This window comes from Thamnophis elegans, chromosome 11 (genome assembly GCF_009769535.1).
Source record: "Thamnophis elegans isolate rThaEle1 chromosome 11, rThaEle1.pri, whole genome shotgun sequence".
NCBI classification, from domain to species: Eukaryota; Metazoa; Chordata; class Lepidosauria; order Squamata; family Colubridae; genus Thamnophis; species Thamnophis elegans.
This window is the reverse complement of record NC_045551.1, coordinates 15,596,725-15,613,846: the sequence shown is the minus strand read 5'-3', so window position 1 is coordinate 15,613,846 and position 17,122 is coordinate 15,596,725. Positions and strand designations below refer to the sequence as shown.

The window sequence follows — 17,122 nt, the reverse complement described above, 5'->3', positions numbered from 1 at the left end:
TTATGACCTAAGTCCAGTCCCTCTTGAAGTCCATTGACTCTTATCTGGTGCCAATTTGCCTTGACTGTTAGTAGATCAGATTCTTGTGCATAGGTAATCATCTAATACTTTTGAATTCTATCCTGGTTCCTGAATTCTTGCAACTAATATCGGCTCCCTTAAACAGCAATTCTAAGATTAATTGGAGATTCAGAATTTCCCATCTCAGTCCTATTACATACATGCCGCTTCCCTAATCCCTTAAGTTCCCCCACAGTCCTGCCTCAAGTATCTGGTTATAATGTCAATAAATCCCCAACATCCACCTCTTTAAATCAGGGACTAGTTGCTTAAAATACATTATTCTTCAATAGTTTTTTAAAATTGCATTTTTTAAAAAATAATTAAATGCTTGAATTTCTTATAGTAATGCCTTTTAGAGCTGGGTGATCCTTTTGAAAAGCTAATGTGTAATTCTGAAAGTTTTAATATAGACAATTTTTAAGGTAACAATGGCATTTAGCACATTGATTTGATTTATGTCCATCAAGTCATTTTTGACTCCTAGTCACATAGATACATGTGTTCCATGACCGTGACCCGTCAAAACCGCGGTCCACAAAAGCGCGCTCGACGAAAGCGCGCATTTGACGTCATCACAGCACGACGAAAAAAATTAAAAATTGAAATAAAAATAAAATTAAAGCAAGCCGATTCACATAAAGGTAAGGGTTAGGGTTAGGGTTAGGTTAAGGGTTAGGGTTAGGTTATGAGCGTTAGGGTTACGTTTAGCGTTAGGTTAAGGCTTAGCGTTAGGTTTAGCGTTAGGTTAAGGGTTAGATTTAGGGTTAGGGTTAGGTTTAGGGTTAGGTTTGGGGGGGTTAGGGTAAGGTTTTCGCTTTATTTTTACATTTATCGATCACAGCGCGATGTTTTCGTCACGCTGTGATGACGTCACATACGTGCTTTCGTCGAGTACGATTTTGTTGTCCGCGGTTTTGTGGTGGAACCTTCCATGACGATCTATTCCTAACTTATTCTTTCAGGTCTCCCAATGATGCATTCATTGCCACTGTAACTGAATCCACCCACCTCACTTCTGCTCTTCCTATTCTTCTCTTTCCTTCTGTCTTTCCCAGCCTTCTCCAAAGCTGCCTTCTTCACATAATGTGTCCAGAGTAGGATAATTTGAGCCTGGTCATTTGTACCTCAAGCAAGAGCAACTCTCGGCTGATCAACACAGTGTAAAAATATTTTTGTGAGAGCTACCCAGTAATAAGTATGATAGTTTGAGACTGATGCTTTCCTTTGAAGCATGCTAATTTTCCAATATTTCAAAAAAATTAAAAGAATAAAACTGTAAAACTGAGGCATGGGCCTTGGTATCAAATTGATACATTGGAAAATCTGGGTGCTGAATTAAACCCAGGTTGCAGATAAAGTAATCATTTCAGCATACAAAAGTATATTGTGTTTCCTCTACTTTGATTCCTAACAAAATAAAAATACTCCCTTTAAATCAGTCATAAATTCAGAAGTATCCACAACAAATTGTGGGGATGCCAAACCAATGCATCTGCTATAGTACCACCGAGCCAAGGCATTATTACCTACTTGTGACCCACAATCTGATGGAAATATATGGCATGACAGATGCTTCATGATATTGTTATATATGTACTATTGTTCTTCCCCATCTCAAAACTCAGCATTAAATGACAATTGAGGCAGATACGGTATTAAGATGTGTCAGGCAACGATGGCAACTCAACAATCACAAAATATAAGAGTTGAAATCTGCCCCACATATAGCCTAAGGATACAAATACAGGGGTAAATTGGAATATTGACAGCAAGCATGAATAAGCAATGAGACTCTACAGTACAATAGAAATCCAGCAGTCCTCAAAAGCTTGGATTACCCTTCTTTCCTGTTAAGCAATTTGACCATGGGGGATGAAAGATTCTAAATAGAAATAAAAGCAAGGATTTTTTTGTTGTTGTTACCATGCTTTCATCTATCCTAAATGCATATTAGTATTGTAAGTGGGAATACTGAATTTGGCACAGGTAGGATTAAGGCTTAATAGAAATATATGAAAGCCTATATTGACCAAGCAATGGATACCAGAGGTTCTTCGTTAAAGACTGGAATATACAAAATATTGAAATGTAAATAGAGTAAATAATATAAGCTAATGAATAAAATAAATCATAAATGTTAAATGAAAGTGGGAACTATGTAATAAACCTAAATGAAGAACATTTAATTTTTGAAGTAAATTTGATAAAATATATGCAGGGAAATGAAAGTAAAAATTACTAATGAATTAAAATGTGTACCACAAAATATAAATTGGTACCATCTAGGTTGTTGGAGGTGTATTTGAAAATTGGAAACTTTAGGGTGATGATAGGTTTGTTCCAGTCATTGGTAAAAATGAAAGAAGCAAAAATGAATTTGAGAAAAATGTAATTTCCTGAATGAATGTGATCTATTCTGCTGGATAATGGATATGACCAACATGAAAGTATAGAAAAAAAAAAGTGGACCATTCAGAGATTAGCGAATCAGAATTGGAAATGATGAATATCTGCTTATAGAAAGGGCAGTTTGTTCTTAATATGTGATACAAGCAAGATATCTGTCATATTTTCCTTTGCAATTACCTACTTTGATTCCATATTCACACCATTTCTATTTCAAGCCTATTTATTATACATTTTCTTTAAAACAACGTGTACAATATATTTTCTATTGGTATGAATGAGCTGGAGAGTAGGCTTAGAATCAAAGATGCCTGCAAATATGTTAAGGCAGAAGTGTCAAACTCAAGGCCTGCAGTCTGGATTCGGCCCATGGGTGCTTAAATCTAGCTTGTGAGACCACCCTGGAAACAATGAAAGTGCAGCACCCCTCTGCCAGCAAAAATGGAGCTCGGGGAGCCACGCGAAGAGAGCAAGGAAGGAAAAAGAAGGAAATGGGAAGGAAGAAGAAAGGACAATGAAGAGGGAAGGAAAAAAGGGAAGGAAGGAGCATTATAATGGGAGGGAGGGTGGGTCTGAGGGAAATCCTGCCTTAGCAGTTGACTACCCGCAACTTTGCTGCCTTTCGCCATTTGTATTTGTATTTTATTATTTGTATGCCGCCCTTCTCCGGGAGGACTCAGGGCGGCGAACAATCCAAGGGGGGAAAAAAGGGGGAACATAAAAAGACAAAATACAAATAATAAAAGTAGACAACAGTCGCACAACCATACATGTCGAGAGGGGAGGGAACTCATCACCCCCAGGCCTGCCGACAAAGCCAGGTTTTGACGGCTTTTCGGAAGGCCTGGAGAGAGGTGAGGGTCCGAATCCCTGCGGGGAGTTCATTCCAGAGGGCCGGAGCTGCCGCAGAGAAGGCCCTCCCCCGGGTAATAGCCAGATGGCATTGGCTGGTAGATGGCACCCGGAGGAGGCCAACCCTGTGAGATCTAATGGGTCTGTGGGAGGTAATTGGCAGCAGGCGGTCTCTCAAGTACCCAGATCCAATACCATGAAGGGCTTTATAAGTTACGACTAGCACCTTGAAGCGTATCCGGAGACTGATCGGTAACCAGTGCAGCTCGCGGAGGATAGGTGTAACGTGGGTGTACCGAGGTGCACCCACAATCGCTTGCGCGGCTGCGTTCTGGATGAGTTGAAGTCTCCGAATACTCTTCAAGGGCTGCCCCATGTAGAGCGCATTGCAGTAGTAATGTGCATTGCCATCCCCTTGGTCTCCTGACGGTCTCCCATTCTATCACTGAGGATGCTTTGATTACAAAGCCAGGTCACCTTGCATGGAGAGTGAGTGGGCTTCTCTCTGACTCACACACTTTGCCCTCTTGCACACCATGAGCAACCTAGCCAAAGATAGCGAGAGCAGCATCAGCAGCCTTGAGGTAAGTGCAGTTGGGCATACCATACCCTTAGGGAAGCGGGGGTTGGGCTGGGCTGGGCTGGGCTGTGGGGCCCCGGTGCCCTGTGAGCTCGAGGACCAGGCTGGATGCTTGCCCTCCATTGCCTAGGGCTCTGGACAGCCTGTGCCACTGTCTAGGGGGATCCTCCATGTGGCCTATGTGGGATGGTGAGGCTCCTCTAGAGTTCAAGGTTTGGCCCGCCTTCTGCTGGAGACAATGGATTCCCCCCCCCAACCTCAGGTGCCCCCGACATGAGTGACATCAAGCTAGCCATTCCCCTTGCCACACCCCCTCCCTGCAAGGACAAACACAACACTGATGCGGCCCTCAATTAAAAAGAGTTTGAATTAAATCGAGTTAGGGAGTCATTCTTAAGTTCTTGCGATAGCTGATGCAATCTATTTTTCTCAATATTTAATTCCCCCCTCCCCTATAATGGCAATTTTTGTCTATAATGAAGCTATTTGTAGAAACACTTTCAAAGATACTCAACTACAGCTAGTCCTTAACTTACAACCATTCATTTAGTGACTTCAAAGTTATAACAACCCTGAAAACAGTAACTTATGACCATTTTTCACATCATCATTGCAGCATCCCCATGGTCATGTGATCAAATGCTTGGCAATTGGCATGCATTTATGACAATTACAGAGTCCCAAGATCATGTGATCACCTTTTGCAACCTGATCACTGAGGAAGCCAGATTCACTTAACTACTAACTTAACAACTGCAGTGATTCACTTAACTGTGCCAAGAAATGTTGTAAAATGGGGGGAAACTCACTTAATAAATGTCCTGCTTAGCCACAGAAATTTGGACTCAATTGTGGACATAAGTTGAGGACTACCTGTATTTACAATATTTTTCTTCATCTTTTGTTTTGATATCAGGCAGGATAGAAGGGAATTTTATACAGGCCATGTGGGAATTTTCTGATTTGATATTATTCTTTATTGCACATGTCTATGAATAATGAACCATTCAACCTTTGTTTATCAGCCTGCTGTATTTTGCTGCCCAACTGAACAACACACACACACACACACACGCACACACCAGCTTGAAAGAACAATATTGGCATATTTCTCTTCCAGCTACAAAAGTCTAACAATTATGTGCTTTATTTTAAATGTTTCTGCACAGCAGGATAGGTAGACAGGCAGTTACCAAACTATAACAAAATTCTCATTTTCGTAAGTATTTTCATTTTTCCTTTTTGCCTAATAAATGGCAACTGAGCCTTCAATCTGCATATCTCCTTTCTCTTAAGAGTTCTTAGACCTAGGGTTCTGATTTACCAGAAAGAAATCTCATTAATGACAACTCTATACTCCTAAACTAGTTTCCGTGCATATTTCCTGCGGTTTTTCTCATCCACTTGCTCCAAGTACCAGGTTCCTGGGAACAGGTCATCCTCGGATCCATGGGGAATGTGGTCAACTATGGGAAGATAGAGCAACATGAGCCAATATGAATCAGTAAGAATCAATATAAAGAGTTAGCATTGATACCTACACTTTTTCTCAAAGCAATGCTCACTTGTCTTCCTATGTGCATTTACAATGCATTCAGGAGACAGGAAAACATTATCAAAATTATTATTTCACTTCAAACGTCCAGAAGAGATTCCTATGTATTCAGCTCAGGGATGTGTAGTCTTTATTCTGGGCCCACTTAGCAATAGTAGGGTCAGTGGCTAAGAAACAAGGAAGAGTAGAAGTGTTTGCACCTCATGGCATGGGCATAGGATGTTATGACATGGGAAATCAACAAGATCAGGGCAATCCCCAAATGATCATGCAGTGTAGGGTTCTTGTACAGGCAGAGCAGGGGTGAAATGCTACCGTTCACCCAAACTAGTAGTAAAAAATGCTTTAAAAAGTTTTTTAAAGTTCTGACAATCAACTGTGTGACAATCAGCTGTGCCGGGTGATCATGGAAACTTTTTAAAAAGTTTTTAAGCATTTTTTGACTACCTCAGCTGTGCGACAATCAGCTGTGTCTGATTGTCTGTGAGGTTCCTGCTTGTTGCAGTGGCCATTTTGTGTGAAGTCCAGCTGCTTTTGCATTGTGTGTGAGCCCGTTGTGCAGCTTTTGTGTTGTTTTTGTGTAAAGTGTGATGTTTGTTTTTGAGCTCTCTGTGACTCTGAGAGGTTCCTGCTAGTTGCAGGGGGTCTTTTTGTATGAAATCCAGCTGTTTTTGCATTGTGTATGAGTCAGTTGTGCAGCCACGCCCACCTGGTCACATGACCACCAAGCCACACCTACCCAGTCATATGACACACACACACCCCAAGCCATGCCCACAGAACCGGTAGGGAAAATTTTTGAATTTCATCACTGAGGCACCGATGTCCTCGAAAAATAATTTCAGTAACTATTATATCAGCATCCACTTTAATAGACATGAGGATATAAGAAAAAAAATCTCCAAGATTCCTCCACCCTGACCTGGATTTCCTTTAGTATATGAAGGGCAGAAAGAATCTCCCTCAGGCTTTCAAGATTCAACTGAGTTTTAGTTTCTTTCAGGACTGGTCTACCTCAAATGGTCAATAGTTAATGAAAGTAGGAAGGTCAAGAACCATTTTTGTGATGCTATTACAAGAATAATAATGATTGAATGAATTCCTTAAGCATCTTTAAGTATTAAGGTACCATTTTGCCCTTCACTCTCCTCACTTTCAAAAATGCCCCCAAATTTTGAAAGCCAACCATTAGGGGAGGGAGGCAGTCTCCACAGATTGCCACTTTTTTCATAAATATTTTGAGAGTGGACAGATGACATTGGTATACACAAGGTAAAACTAAAGACTATATTTTCTTGAGCTCACCTGAATTATGAGTATCCTCCCTGACTTTCAGGATCTCATTGAACTTTTCAGGAGAAACACATTTCCGGGAGCTTAAACGAGTCTCTAAATCTGAAAGACTGGATACCAGTTTCTCCAGAGGAGAGCCTGAAATAAAAAGTCATATACCTTTAAGTCAGAAAGCTGGTGCTATCTTGAGACACAATAGCTTCATGCTCTGGTAGGACAGTGTTACACCCTCTAACTCAGTGTTTTTCAACTTCGTCAACTTTAAGATGGTTGAATTTCGGGACCCAGAATTCCTCAGCTGGAGTTGAAGTTCACTCATCTTAAAATTGCTGAGGTTGAGAAATGCTGATGCACAGAGTGTGAATTGACAAGTTTGTGTTAATATGAGCCAAACTTTCTCTAGGGTCATTATCTCATTATCTCTGTCTGGCAGGCATGTGGAATGAGCCTCAGGCAGGTTTCTTTGTTAGCAGAAAGAAAGAAAAACAGCACAGCAATTTAGGGCTAGAAGGCTACTAGGGGTTACTTGTGTGTTCTTTCTGGATGTGATTGCTCCTGCAAACTCTAACCCGTCCTTGCAGCAAATAGTGAACAGCCAGGTTAGCTTCAGCATATTATTGCAGCTTGATTCAGCATGAGCAGCTGATTGGCAGGTGGATCGGCCTCCTGGAATACCCCCAAATCAAATGTTCCAGCTGTAGGGATTGCCACAGACCATCGCTGCTTCTATGCCTCACGTTTTTTGGCCTCTGTGCCTCGTGTTTTCAGCCTGCAAATGCTCCATTTTAGACCAGCGCGGCGAGAATCACCAGAGCACATAGCTGCTGCCTGGAACCACACGAAAATGCAACTTGCAGAGGCCACAAATGCGAGGCACGGAGGCAGCGATGGTCTGTGGCAATCCCTACAACTGGAACAATTGATTTGGGGGTGTTCCAGGAGGCCGATTCACCTGCCAATCAGCTGCTCATGCTGAATCAAGCTGCAATAATATGCTGAAGCTGACCTAGCTATTCACTATTTGCTGCAAGGACAGGTCAGAGTTTGCAGCAGAGATCACATCCAGAAAGAACACATAAGTAACTGATTCAGCAGGATTCAATAACGTGTCTTTATATATAATATAACACATAAAGTACAATACCAAAAGGAGGTTTTTTAATGTGGTAGTAAATACAAGCAAAACACAAGCAGAGGAGAGGAATTTTAGTTTCAGTTTCAGAGCTGCAGACTAGTTTGCAGCTTTTGTACAGAAGTTAACCTAAGTCACACCAAGGCTCCTTGTTGTCTCCTTGTTACTCATACAGTAAATACTGTTTCAGTTTCCAAACAACCCTAATTGGCTGACTTAATTGCTCTGCCTATTCATTGGCTGACCTTCTTACCACATCTCTGCCACTCAGGAACTCTCTCACACACTGACAAGACACTAGTCAGATGAATATGGATGGATGGATGCTGGTAGGCAGAGACAGTGTGTCTTATACGCCGGAGCATCTTATACTCTGAAATTTTTTCACGAAAACAGGCCTGTTTTTTGTCAAAGGAAAGGGCATGCATAGCCTTTAGGAGGCTTATAGAGTGCTCCTGGGGGCGAGCAAAAATGAGCAGGGGCGGGGTTTTGGGAGGCCAAAAATGCTGTATTCAGTGTATAAGATGCACCCAGATTTTCATCCTCTTTTATGAGGGAAAAAGGTGTGTCTTATACTCCAGAAAATATGGTAATTCTCTCACTTTAGTTAGTAACCCTAAATCCAAATATGAACTTTATATATCATATTTTTCAGAGTATAAGATGCTCTGGAGTATAAGACCCACCTTAGTTTTAGGTGAGGAAAAAAAATTAAAAATCTGCCTCTGCCTACCAGCATCCATCTTCATCTGGCTAGTGTCCTGTCAGTGTGTGTGTGAGAGTTCCTGACTGGCAGAGACGTGGTAACAGGGTCAGCCAATGAATAGGCATAGCAACTAAGTTGCATTTTCAGGTGGTTCCAGACAGCGATGATGTGCTCTGGTGATTCCCGCAGCCTTCAACGGGTCTAAAATGGAGCATTTGGAGGCTGAAAACATGAGGCACAGAGGCCAAAAACGTGAGGCATGGATGCAGTGATAGTCTGTAGCAAACCCTGCAAACTGGGCCAGGTCTAAAACACAATGCGCAGAGGTTGAAAATGACTGAAGGGTGGGGGCCGGCAGGTGGGTGGGGCTACATTCGGTGTATAAGATGACTCAAATTTTCACCTTCTTTTAAGGGAGGGGGAAAGTGCTTAGTCCAAAAAATACAGTAGTTTTTATTCCATTGTCATAAGAACAAAGAAAATAAGATAATAATGTACATAAAATATTATCTTGAAACACAATCTTTAAATAGCTTAGTTCAGAAGCCCATTCCAGTAGACCAAATGTTTGGGAAGACATGAAAAAGATTTCCTTATACACCCTGAAAGATTTACCTGGAGCAGAGTTCTGAGATACTTTCAGGGAAAACATGCTTGCAGACAATCCTGAGCCATAGGAGAAAACTCCAATTCTGGATCCAGCCAGCTGCTTGGCAGAATACCTGCAAAAATGTAGAGTAAATAAAATCCCAGGGGAAAGACCATATTTTTTCTCCAGTAACTTGTTTAATCTGCATATTGTGTCCCTATAAAACTATTCTTTTCTGAAGATGAAAAATATAAATTGTGCTAATTCATGCTGATATAGATGGGATGCAAAAATGTCTGGAAATCTTGAGGCCATGATCCGGTTATTGACCTTCTAATTACACTTAAATGTATTTGGTTCTCTAGAAAGAACAAAATAATGCATAAAATACATATAGAATGTCAATATGGAAAGGATAAATGGCTACTATAACTCAATTTCAAGCAAAACATTAAGCTACCCATTTCTAAACAGAGAGCAATGAACAGCTAAATCTAAATATCTGACATTGCTGTGATTTTTGTTAAAAAGGAAAAAATAAAAGTTGGATATAAATCTATAAAAATATAAATGTATTGTTTAGATAAAAATTACTTCATATTGTAAGAATATTGGGGACCACCAACATATCTGGATGCATTAGCCCTAATACTTATTTAGAAGAATTCATTTCTACATATTTTAAGAAGCAAGAAAGCCATTGAATTGTTACCTAACTTTTATAAAAATTTAATATACTACCCTTAATACAGCATTTTGAAGAATAGAAGGGAATCATATGTTTTCATTGACTCTTGGAGTGTGAGATCAGGCCTATAACTTACTGTGCCAAAAGAGATGCCAGGCAACCATAGACTGATGGAGTATACATGTTGCCATTGTGGGCAGAAAGGAAAAGCGAGGGCTGCGTTTTCTGCTTGAACAGCTCCTGGCTGGCCTTCTGAAAAGCTTTGTCCACCTCCCTACTGGAATAGGTTTCTTCCAATTTCACATTACTGAAAGAGAGAAAGGACATCGAGTTCCTTACAGGTAAGTTGGACTATATAGATAGATATACAGTTCTAACATAAGTTACAACAATGAACAAAATTTCCCATTATATCAGATACGGATATTTTTTGTTAAAAAGGAAAAATATTTTATCCCAATAAAGAATTATGTGCCATGATTATTGTTTTTTATAATTTTTTATTTGTTCTATTATATAAAATACAAAAAAAAGGAAATTAAAGGAAGAAAAAAGAGTGGAAAAAATGGGGAGGGAGATACAAGGGGGGAAAAGAAAAAAGGCATTGACTTCTGACTCTTCTTAGCAGAGTACAAGATAAAAACACTCCAACCTCAATTTTCTGTTTTTACACATTAATATTCTATAAGGAAAAATATTTCTGATAAACAAAACCAAAGTCAAAGTTTCATCACAAGCACAAAATCCAAATGAGAATATTTTTCCTCTTTGAATAAAATAATCAGTTTAACCATTCCTGCTTTATCTTTTTTATTAATTTTATTACTTTTCTATTGTTTACATTTATTAGTGCTTAATAAACATAGTGTTTTCTTAATATATAATTTGCTTAACAATACAGATAACACCTTTAATCTCCACCTCTTTTTTCCAAACACTGGTAAAATAAGTTCTATGTTTGATAATATTCTGTATCTTCTTTCTGTTTAATTTTCAATGTAAGTCCACCCAATTTTGCACAATCTAGTATCTACCTAATTATCTCTTCATCTCACGGTGTTTCTTCATTTTTCCAATATTGTGCAAATATAATCTTTGCTGCTGTTAAAATATGCAATATTAAATATATACTTTGCTTATCATTTTTTTCTGGTATTATGCCTAATAAAAACAGTTAAGGTTTAAAATCTGTATGTTTCCCTATCATATTTTCTATCCACCTATGTATTTGTGCCCAATTGTTTTTTGCTTTTACATACCGTATTTTTTGGAGTATAAGATGCACCTTTTTCCCTCAAAAAAGAGGCTGAAAATCTGGCTGCCAAGGTGGCGCAGTGGTTAAATGCAGTGGTTAAATGCAGCACTGCAGGCTACTGCTAGATCAGCAGGTCAGCGGTTCAAATCTCACCGGCTCAGGGTTGACTCAGCCTTCCATCCTTCCGAGGTGGGTAAAATGAGGACCCAGATTGTTGGGGGCAATATGCTGACTCTCTGTAAAACCGCTTAGAGAGGCCTGAAAGGCCTATGAAGCGGTATATAAGTCTACTGCTATTGCTATTGCTATACACCGAATACAGCATTTTTTGCCTCCCGAAGCCCCACCCCTTCAGCAAAATGGCTGTGCATACTCTTATGGAGGCTTTCAGAGAATTCCTGGGGGCTGGGGAGGGCAGAAATGAGCAAAAAATTGGCTGTTTTTTGGCCCCCAGCCCCCAGCAACAATCTATAAACTCCATAAGGCTATGCATGCAAAAAAAATTTTGACAAAAATGGGGCCATTTTCCTGAAAAACGGGCCGTTTTTGGGAGGTTTGCAGAGTGCAAAAACTCCCCCCCCTTTGCCCTTTGGAAAGCTCTTTAAATGATTGATGAGAATTACATTGATCAAGTGCTGTGCCAACAGAAACACCTACCTATCTACTGTATTTCTCTCTCTCTTTCTCTCTTTCTCTCTCTCTCTTTCTCTCTCTCTATTTCTCTCTCTCTATTTCCCTCTATCTTTCTACCTACCTACCTACCTACACACACACTCTCTCTCTCCCTACCTACTGTATTTCACTCTCTCTCTCTTTCTCTCTATTCCTTTATCTACCTAACTACTCTCTCTCTCTCCCTATCTATCTACTGTGTTTCTCTCTCTTTCTATTTCTCTCTCTCTATCCCTCTACCTACCTACCTACCTACCTACACTCTCTCTATCTCTATTTCTCTCCATCCCTTTATCTACCTACCTAACTACTCTCTCTCTCCCTACCTACCTACTGTATTTCTCTCTCTTTCTCTCCCTGTCTATCCCTCTATCTACCTACCTACTTTTTTAAAAAAAATTGCCTCTTCAAAACCTTAGTGCATCTTATATTCTGGTGCGTCTTATACTCCGAAAAATACGGTAAGTCCACCACATATGCTAAAATGCCCTCCTTTTTTGGTTACATTTCCAACATTTGCTGGACATATTTTTAAACATTTTAGCTAACCTAGCAGGTGGCAAATGCCATCTATAAAACATTTTATAGAAATTTTCTTTATCAGAAATTGCCATTGTTAATTTATAGTTCCTTTCCCATAAGTTTTGCCATTTCTCTAATTCTATGTTAAAGCCAAAGTTTTTTTTCCCATTAGACCATTGTGTCTTTTACTTGTCCATCCTCTATTTTCCAGTTTAGTAAGAACTTATAGATTTCCTTAATTAATTTTTCATCAGAGTTCAAGAGTATCTGATCAAAGGGTGTTTGTCCTTTATAGAAGCTATACTTTTTCATATCTTTATCATAACTATATTGTATTTGCAATTGAGACCACCATGATAGTATAAAAAAGTGGTGGGTTCCTATTGGTGTTACTACTGGTTCTGTGAGTGCATGCTTCGCTCGCGCGCATGCCAGACACACACTGTGCACGGATGTGCAATTGAATGAAAAATACTGAGAAAAAAAGGAAAACAGCTGAGGAGTGGCAATTCAAGCTGCCGCCCCAGATCAGCTGGGCTTCAGAAGCTGAAATAAAGGTAAGTATAACGCAGGGGTGGGTGGGCAAGCCCACTTTCAAGGGAACAGAGAACCAGTTTGCTCTCTGTTTGAAGGCAGCATTACCATTTCAGGAGAACCGGTCTGAACCAGTAGGAACCCACCACTGGTATAATACCCTGATCTCCAAGCTCTTGCTTATATTTTAATTCCCCTTCAATGTCCAAGATGTCTTTAAATGTCACAATTTTTTCTAACTTCACCAGATTTGGGTATGTAAAGTCTTCCATCGTTGAGAGCCATTCTGGTATTTTCAAATATATCTTAGGTTTTATTTTTTTCCATACAGATAATAGTGAGTTTCTTATGTAGTGATTTTGAAAGTATCTGTGAATTTTATTCTTCTCATACCATAAGAGAGTGCGCCATCCCAGTTTTAAATCATATCCTTCTAAATATAGCAGTCTCTTGTGCCTGAGGGTTATCCATTCTTTTATCCATGTTATCACACATGCTTGGTAGTATAAGCACCAGTCTGGTAACTCAAACCCTCCATTTTCTTTAGATTCTTGTAATGTATTCTATTTAATTCTCGCTTTTTTCCCTTGCCAGATAAATTTCAAGATCAGTTTATTCAAACCATCAACGAATTTCTTTTCAATTTTTATAGGAACTGTTTGGAACATGAAAAGCAATTTTGGTAGGATATTCATTTTTACAATAGTAATCATTCCCAACATTGATAGATGGAGATTTTTCCATTTTTCCAAATCTACTTTTATTTGCTTAAATAGTTATATATAAGGTTTTTTACTATAACTTTAGTTTTTTCTCTGTTTATTTTCAGCCCTGCTAATTCTCCAAACTCTTCTGTCTTTTTTTAATAGTTTAGGAATTGTCTCTAATGGTTCTTCTATAATGAAAAATAATCTGAAAACACTTGTAATTTATATCTTTCCTCTCCAATCTGCATTCCTTTAATTTCTGGATTTTGTCTAATATTCCTGTTCAAGACTTCCAAAGTCAATATAAATAGTAAAAGCGATAGCGAGCATCTTTGTCTTGTTCCTTAATATAGTTTCCCAATTTTGGGGCATTCTATGAGTTTATAGTGTTGTTTGTTTATGCATCTTTTTTTCAGGCAAATTATTTCTGTGTCCAATTTTCATAATTGTGTAAAAAAAACTTATTTTAGAAGAATAGTTTAGTCCATTTATATTCATTGAGAGGATCCCGTTTCCTTTCTCCAACTTGCTTATATTTAGGGTTTGGTTTCCTAGTGGTTCTTTTCTGTCTTTGTTCTTTTACTGGTCCCTCTTCTTCTTGGTTTGTATTTTATTTCTCTTTTTCTTCTTCTTCACTTTGTATCACTATCTCTTCTGTCATTATTTCTCCATATTCTTTTTAAAATTCCTTATGTTCTTGTGGGCCTTGTGTTTTCCCTCTAAAAATGCTTGCATGTCTCATAAAAATCTGCTGCCTTAAAGGTAGCGTCCAATCTGTATCTTCTGGAGTTCCAATTAATTAGGATCTCCCTGGAACCAGCCATCTTAAATGTATTCCTTTTTCATTTAGTTTCGTAGTCAAGAATTGATATCGTGTTCTTAGATATCTTATCTTCCAAGGAATCTGTTTCAGCACCATGATCTCCTTGTTTCTGTATTGCAGTGGTTGTTCTCTCACTTTTTTCAATATTTTATTACTTATTGTTCTCTTCACAAATCTAATCCCCCTGAGCTCTTTGTGTCTTCTTGTATAGTTTGAGTTGAGTCTGTAAATTTGACTAATCTCTTCTTCTATTATGTCTTCCTCAGTTTGCAGTGCTTCCGCCAGCAGGTTTGAAACCAGTTCCATTAAATCTTCCTCATTGTCTTTGGGTATATTCTGAAGTCTTAATATATATGAGGCTTTCTCCATGTCCAATGTTGCCACTGCAGCTTCCAGATTTTTATTTGCTTGTGCCAATATTTGGTTTTCTTCTTTTATTTCTTCCATCTTTTTTCCATCCAGCACCTTACAGGTGATGGGCCAAATACATTGAAGCTGTTCATTCCAGTCCACTTAGGATGGGATCTGGGGTTTCCCCTGGGGCAGTTCTGGAATGGGTACAAAATCCTGACCAGAAGCTACTTTAAACAGGTTGGTGCTACTGTGGATTGAGTTATTGTAAGCGACCTCTGCAAAAGGCAGCAAGTCGGCCCAATTGTCCTGCTGGTAGTTTACACAGCACCTGAGGTTCTGTTCCAGAACCAAGTTCATACATTCACAGGCCCCATTAGTTTGAGGGTGATGGGTGGAGCTTAGACTCTGGGTGGAGCCTAACAACTTCAGGAACTCCCTCCAGAAGTGGGAGGTAAATTGTACCCACTATGCGAAATGATGCGGTCAGGAACCCTGTTCAACCTACACACATGTTGAATAAATAGTTTGGTGAGTGTTTTTGTGGAATAGTACAAAGTGCACCTGCTTGGAAAATAGGTCTGGGATCACCCAAATTACTTTATATAAAAATATATAAAAATAACACAAAAGCTATACAACTGATTCGCACACAATGCAAAAGCAGCTGGACTTCACACAAAATGGCCCCTGCAACAGAGAGCTCAAAAACAAACTATCACACTTTACACAAAAATAACACAAAAGCTACACAATTGATTCACACACAATTTCACACATGATCAGCTGTGACAATCAGCTGTGCCACATGATTGCAGAAACCTTTTTACTTTTTAAAGCATTTTTTACTACTGGTTTGAGCAAATAGGTAGCAAAAAATTCTTTAAAAGGTTTTTACAATGTTCTGATGATCAACTGTGCCTCGCGATCGTCGGAACGTTTTTTCCCCCACTTTTTAAAGCATTTTTTTTACTACCGGTTCAGGCAAACCCATAGCAGTTTTACTACTGGTTCGGGCAAACTGGCCCAAACCTGTAGCATTTCACCCCTGGTCCATGGATATTTCCTTCCATTGGGTACTAGGACTGGCAACACTCTGGAGGAGACCAGCAGACTTCCCAGGGGGCCTCATAGCAGAAGCACACACAGGACAACTGGCCACATACATTTCTATGTCCTTTTTCAACGAGCGCTACCAGAACTGCCATTTGACTAGGTGTGAAGTTTTTACAAAGCCAAAGTGAAGCTTTCGAATCATGGGCCCATTGCAGCACAGTTCCCCTATGACTGGCGGGAATATACAGTTTAGCACCATCCATGCTAGGCCACCTCACATAGTGCACTCGTTTGAGTGGGACAGGAACCAGTCATCACTTTTCAGTGCTCCTTTCAGCTCCTCGCTTAAGTCACTGGGAAGGCTGAGGTCTGCTTTCTACTGGGCTCTGGTGACCACCAGGGCAGCCAGTTGTGAGGAGGGGATAACTGGTGGATTACTTGTGGCCGAGCACTATTGTACTCGGGCAATCTAGATAAAGCAGCTGCCATAAAGTTCTTCCCCCCAGGAAGGTAGGGCAAGGACAAATTAAAACAGTTAAAGTGTTGCACACAACGAATTTGCTTGGGTAACAGTTTTCAGGGCATTTTTAATGGTCCGTCCACACTCAAAAGGGTGTTTTGCCCGTTCAATGAAATGTCTTCAAGTTAATAGGGCCCATTGGACAGCAAATGCTTCCTTCTCCCATATTGCCCATCTCCTTTCAGTTTCAGTTAGTGTGTAAGCACAGGGTTGTAAGGCCCCAGCAGCATTTGCCTGCAATAACATGGCCCCGGACTACAAAGGGGACATCCATGTCAGGATGTTTAAGGACGGGTTCAGCTGCAAATAGCTGCTTAAGTTTATCAAAGGCTGCTTGGCATTCCATTGTCTATTTGAGGGGACAGCTAGGCTTTGGCTTAACTTCTCCCTTTGTCTTTAGGAGGTTGATAATGGGTAACATAGATTTAGCAAAGGTGGGGATGAATAGTCGATAACATTTTGCAAAACCCAGAAAGCTTTGCAAATGCTTTCTGGTACAATGGGCACCCACTCCATGACCGCCTGCACCTTCTCAGGGCCATTTCTATGCCCAAATGGGATATGCGGTAACCCAAATAGTCAATTTTATCCTGATGAAATTCGCAGTTTGACAATTTGGCATACATTTCAGTAGCCCTGAGTTTTTTCAGGACTTGAGCACACTAACTTTACATGTTCCTCCATAGTTTCAGTGTAATTAAGAATGTCATCTAGGTATTTTGTTCAATTAAAACAATAAAGAAACTTTTTTTAAAAAAGAATGTCATCTAGGTAAACCAGGATTCCCTTGCACAAATGGTCATGCACCACCTCATTGA

General features: G+C 39.7%; 1 protein-coding gene across 1 annotated transcript in view; it reads right to left on the bottom strand.

Annotated features, from left to right (window-relative positions):
• Window positions 1-5,022: 5,022 nt before the first annotated feature.
• Window positions 5,023-17,122, bottom strand: part of HMGCS2 (3-hydroxy-3-methylglutaryl-CoA synthase 2) — a 46,569-nt gene continuing 34,469 nt past the window's right edge. The window contains exons 6-9 of the mRNA XM_032226361.1: window positions 10,001-10,171; window positions 9,203-9,309; window positions 6,762-6,887; window positions 5,023-5,367 (exon numbers count right to left, since the gene is read on the bottom strand). Coding sequence (XP_032082252.1) covers window positions 5,261-5,367; window positions 6,762-6,887; window positions 9,203-9,309; window positions 10,001-10,171 — 511 coding nt within the window. The 3' untranslated portion in view covers window positions 5,023-5,260. The remainder of the gene's footprint in view (window positions 5,368-6,761; window positions 6,888-9,202; window positions 9,310-10,000; window positions 10,172-17,122) is intronic.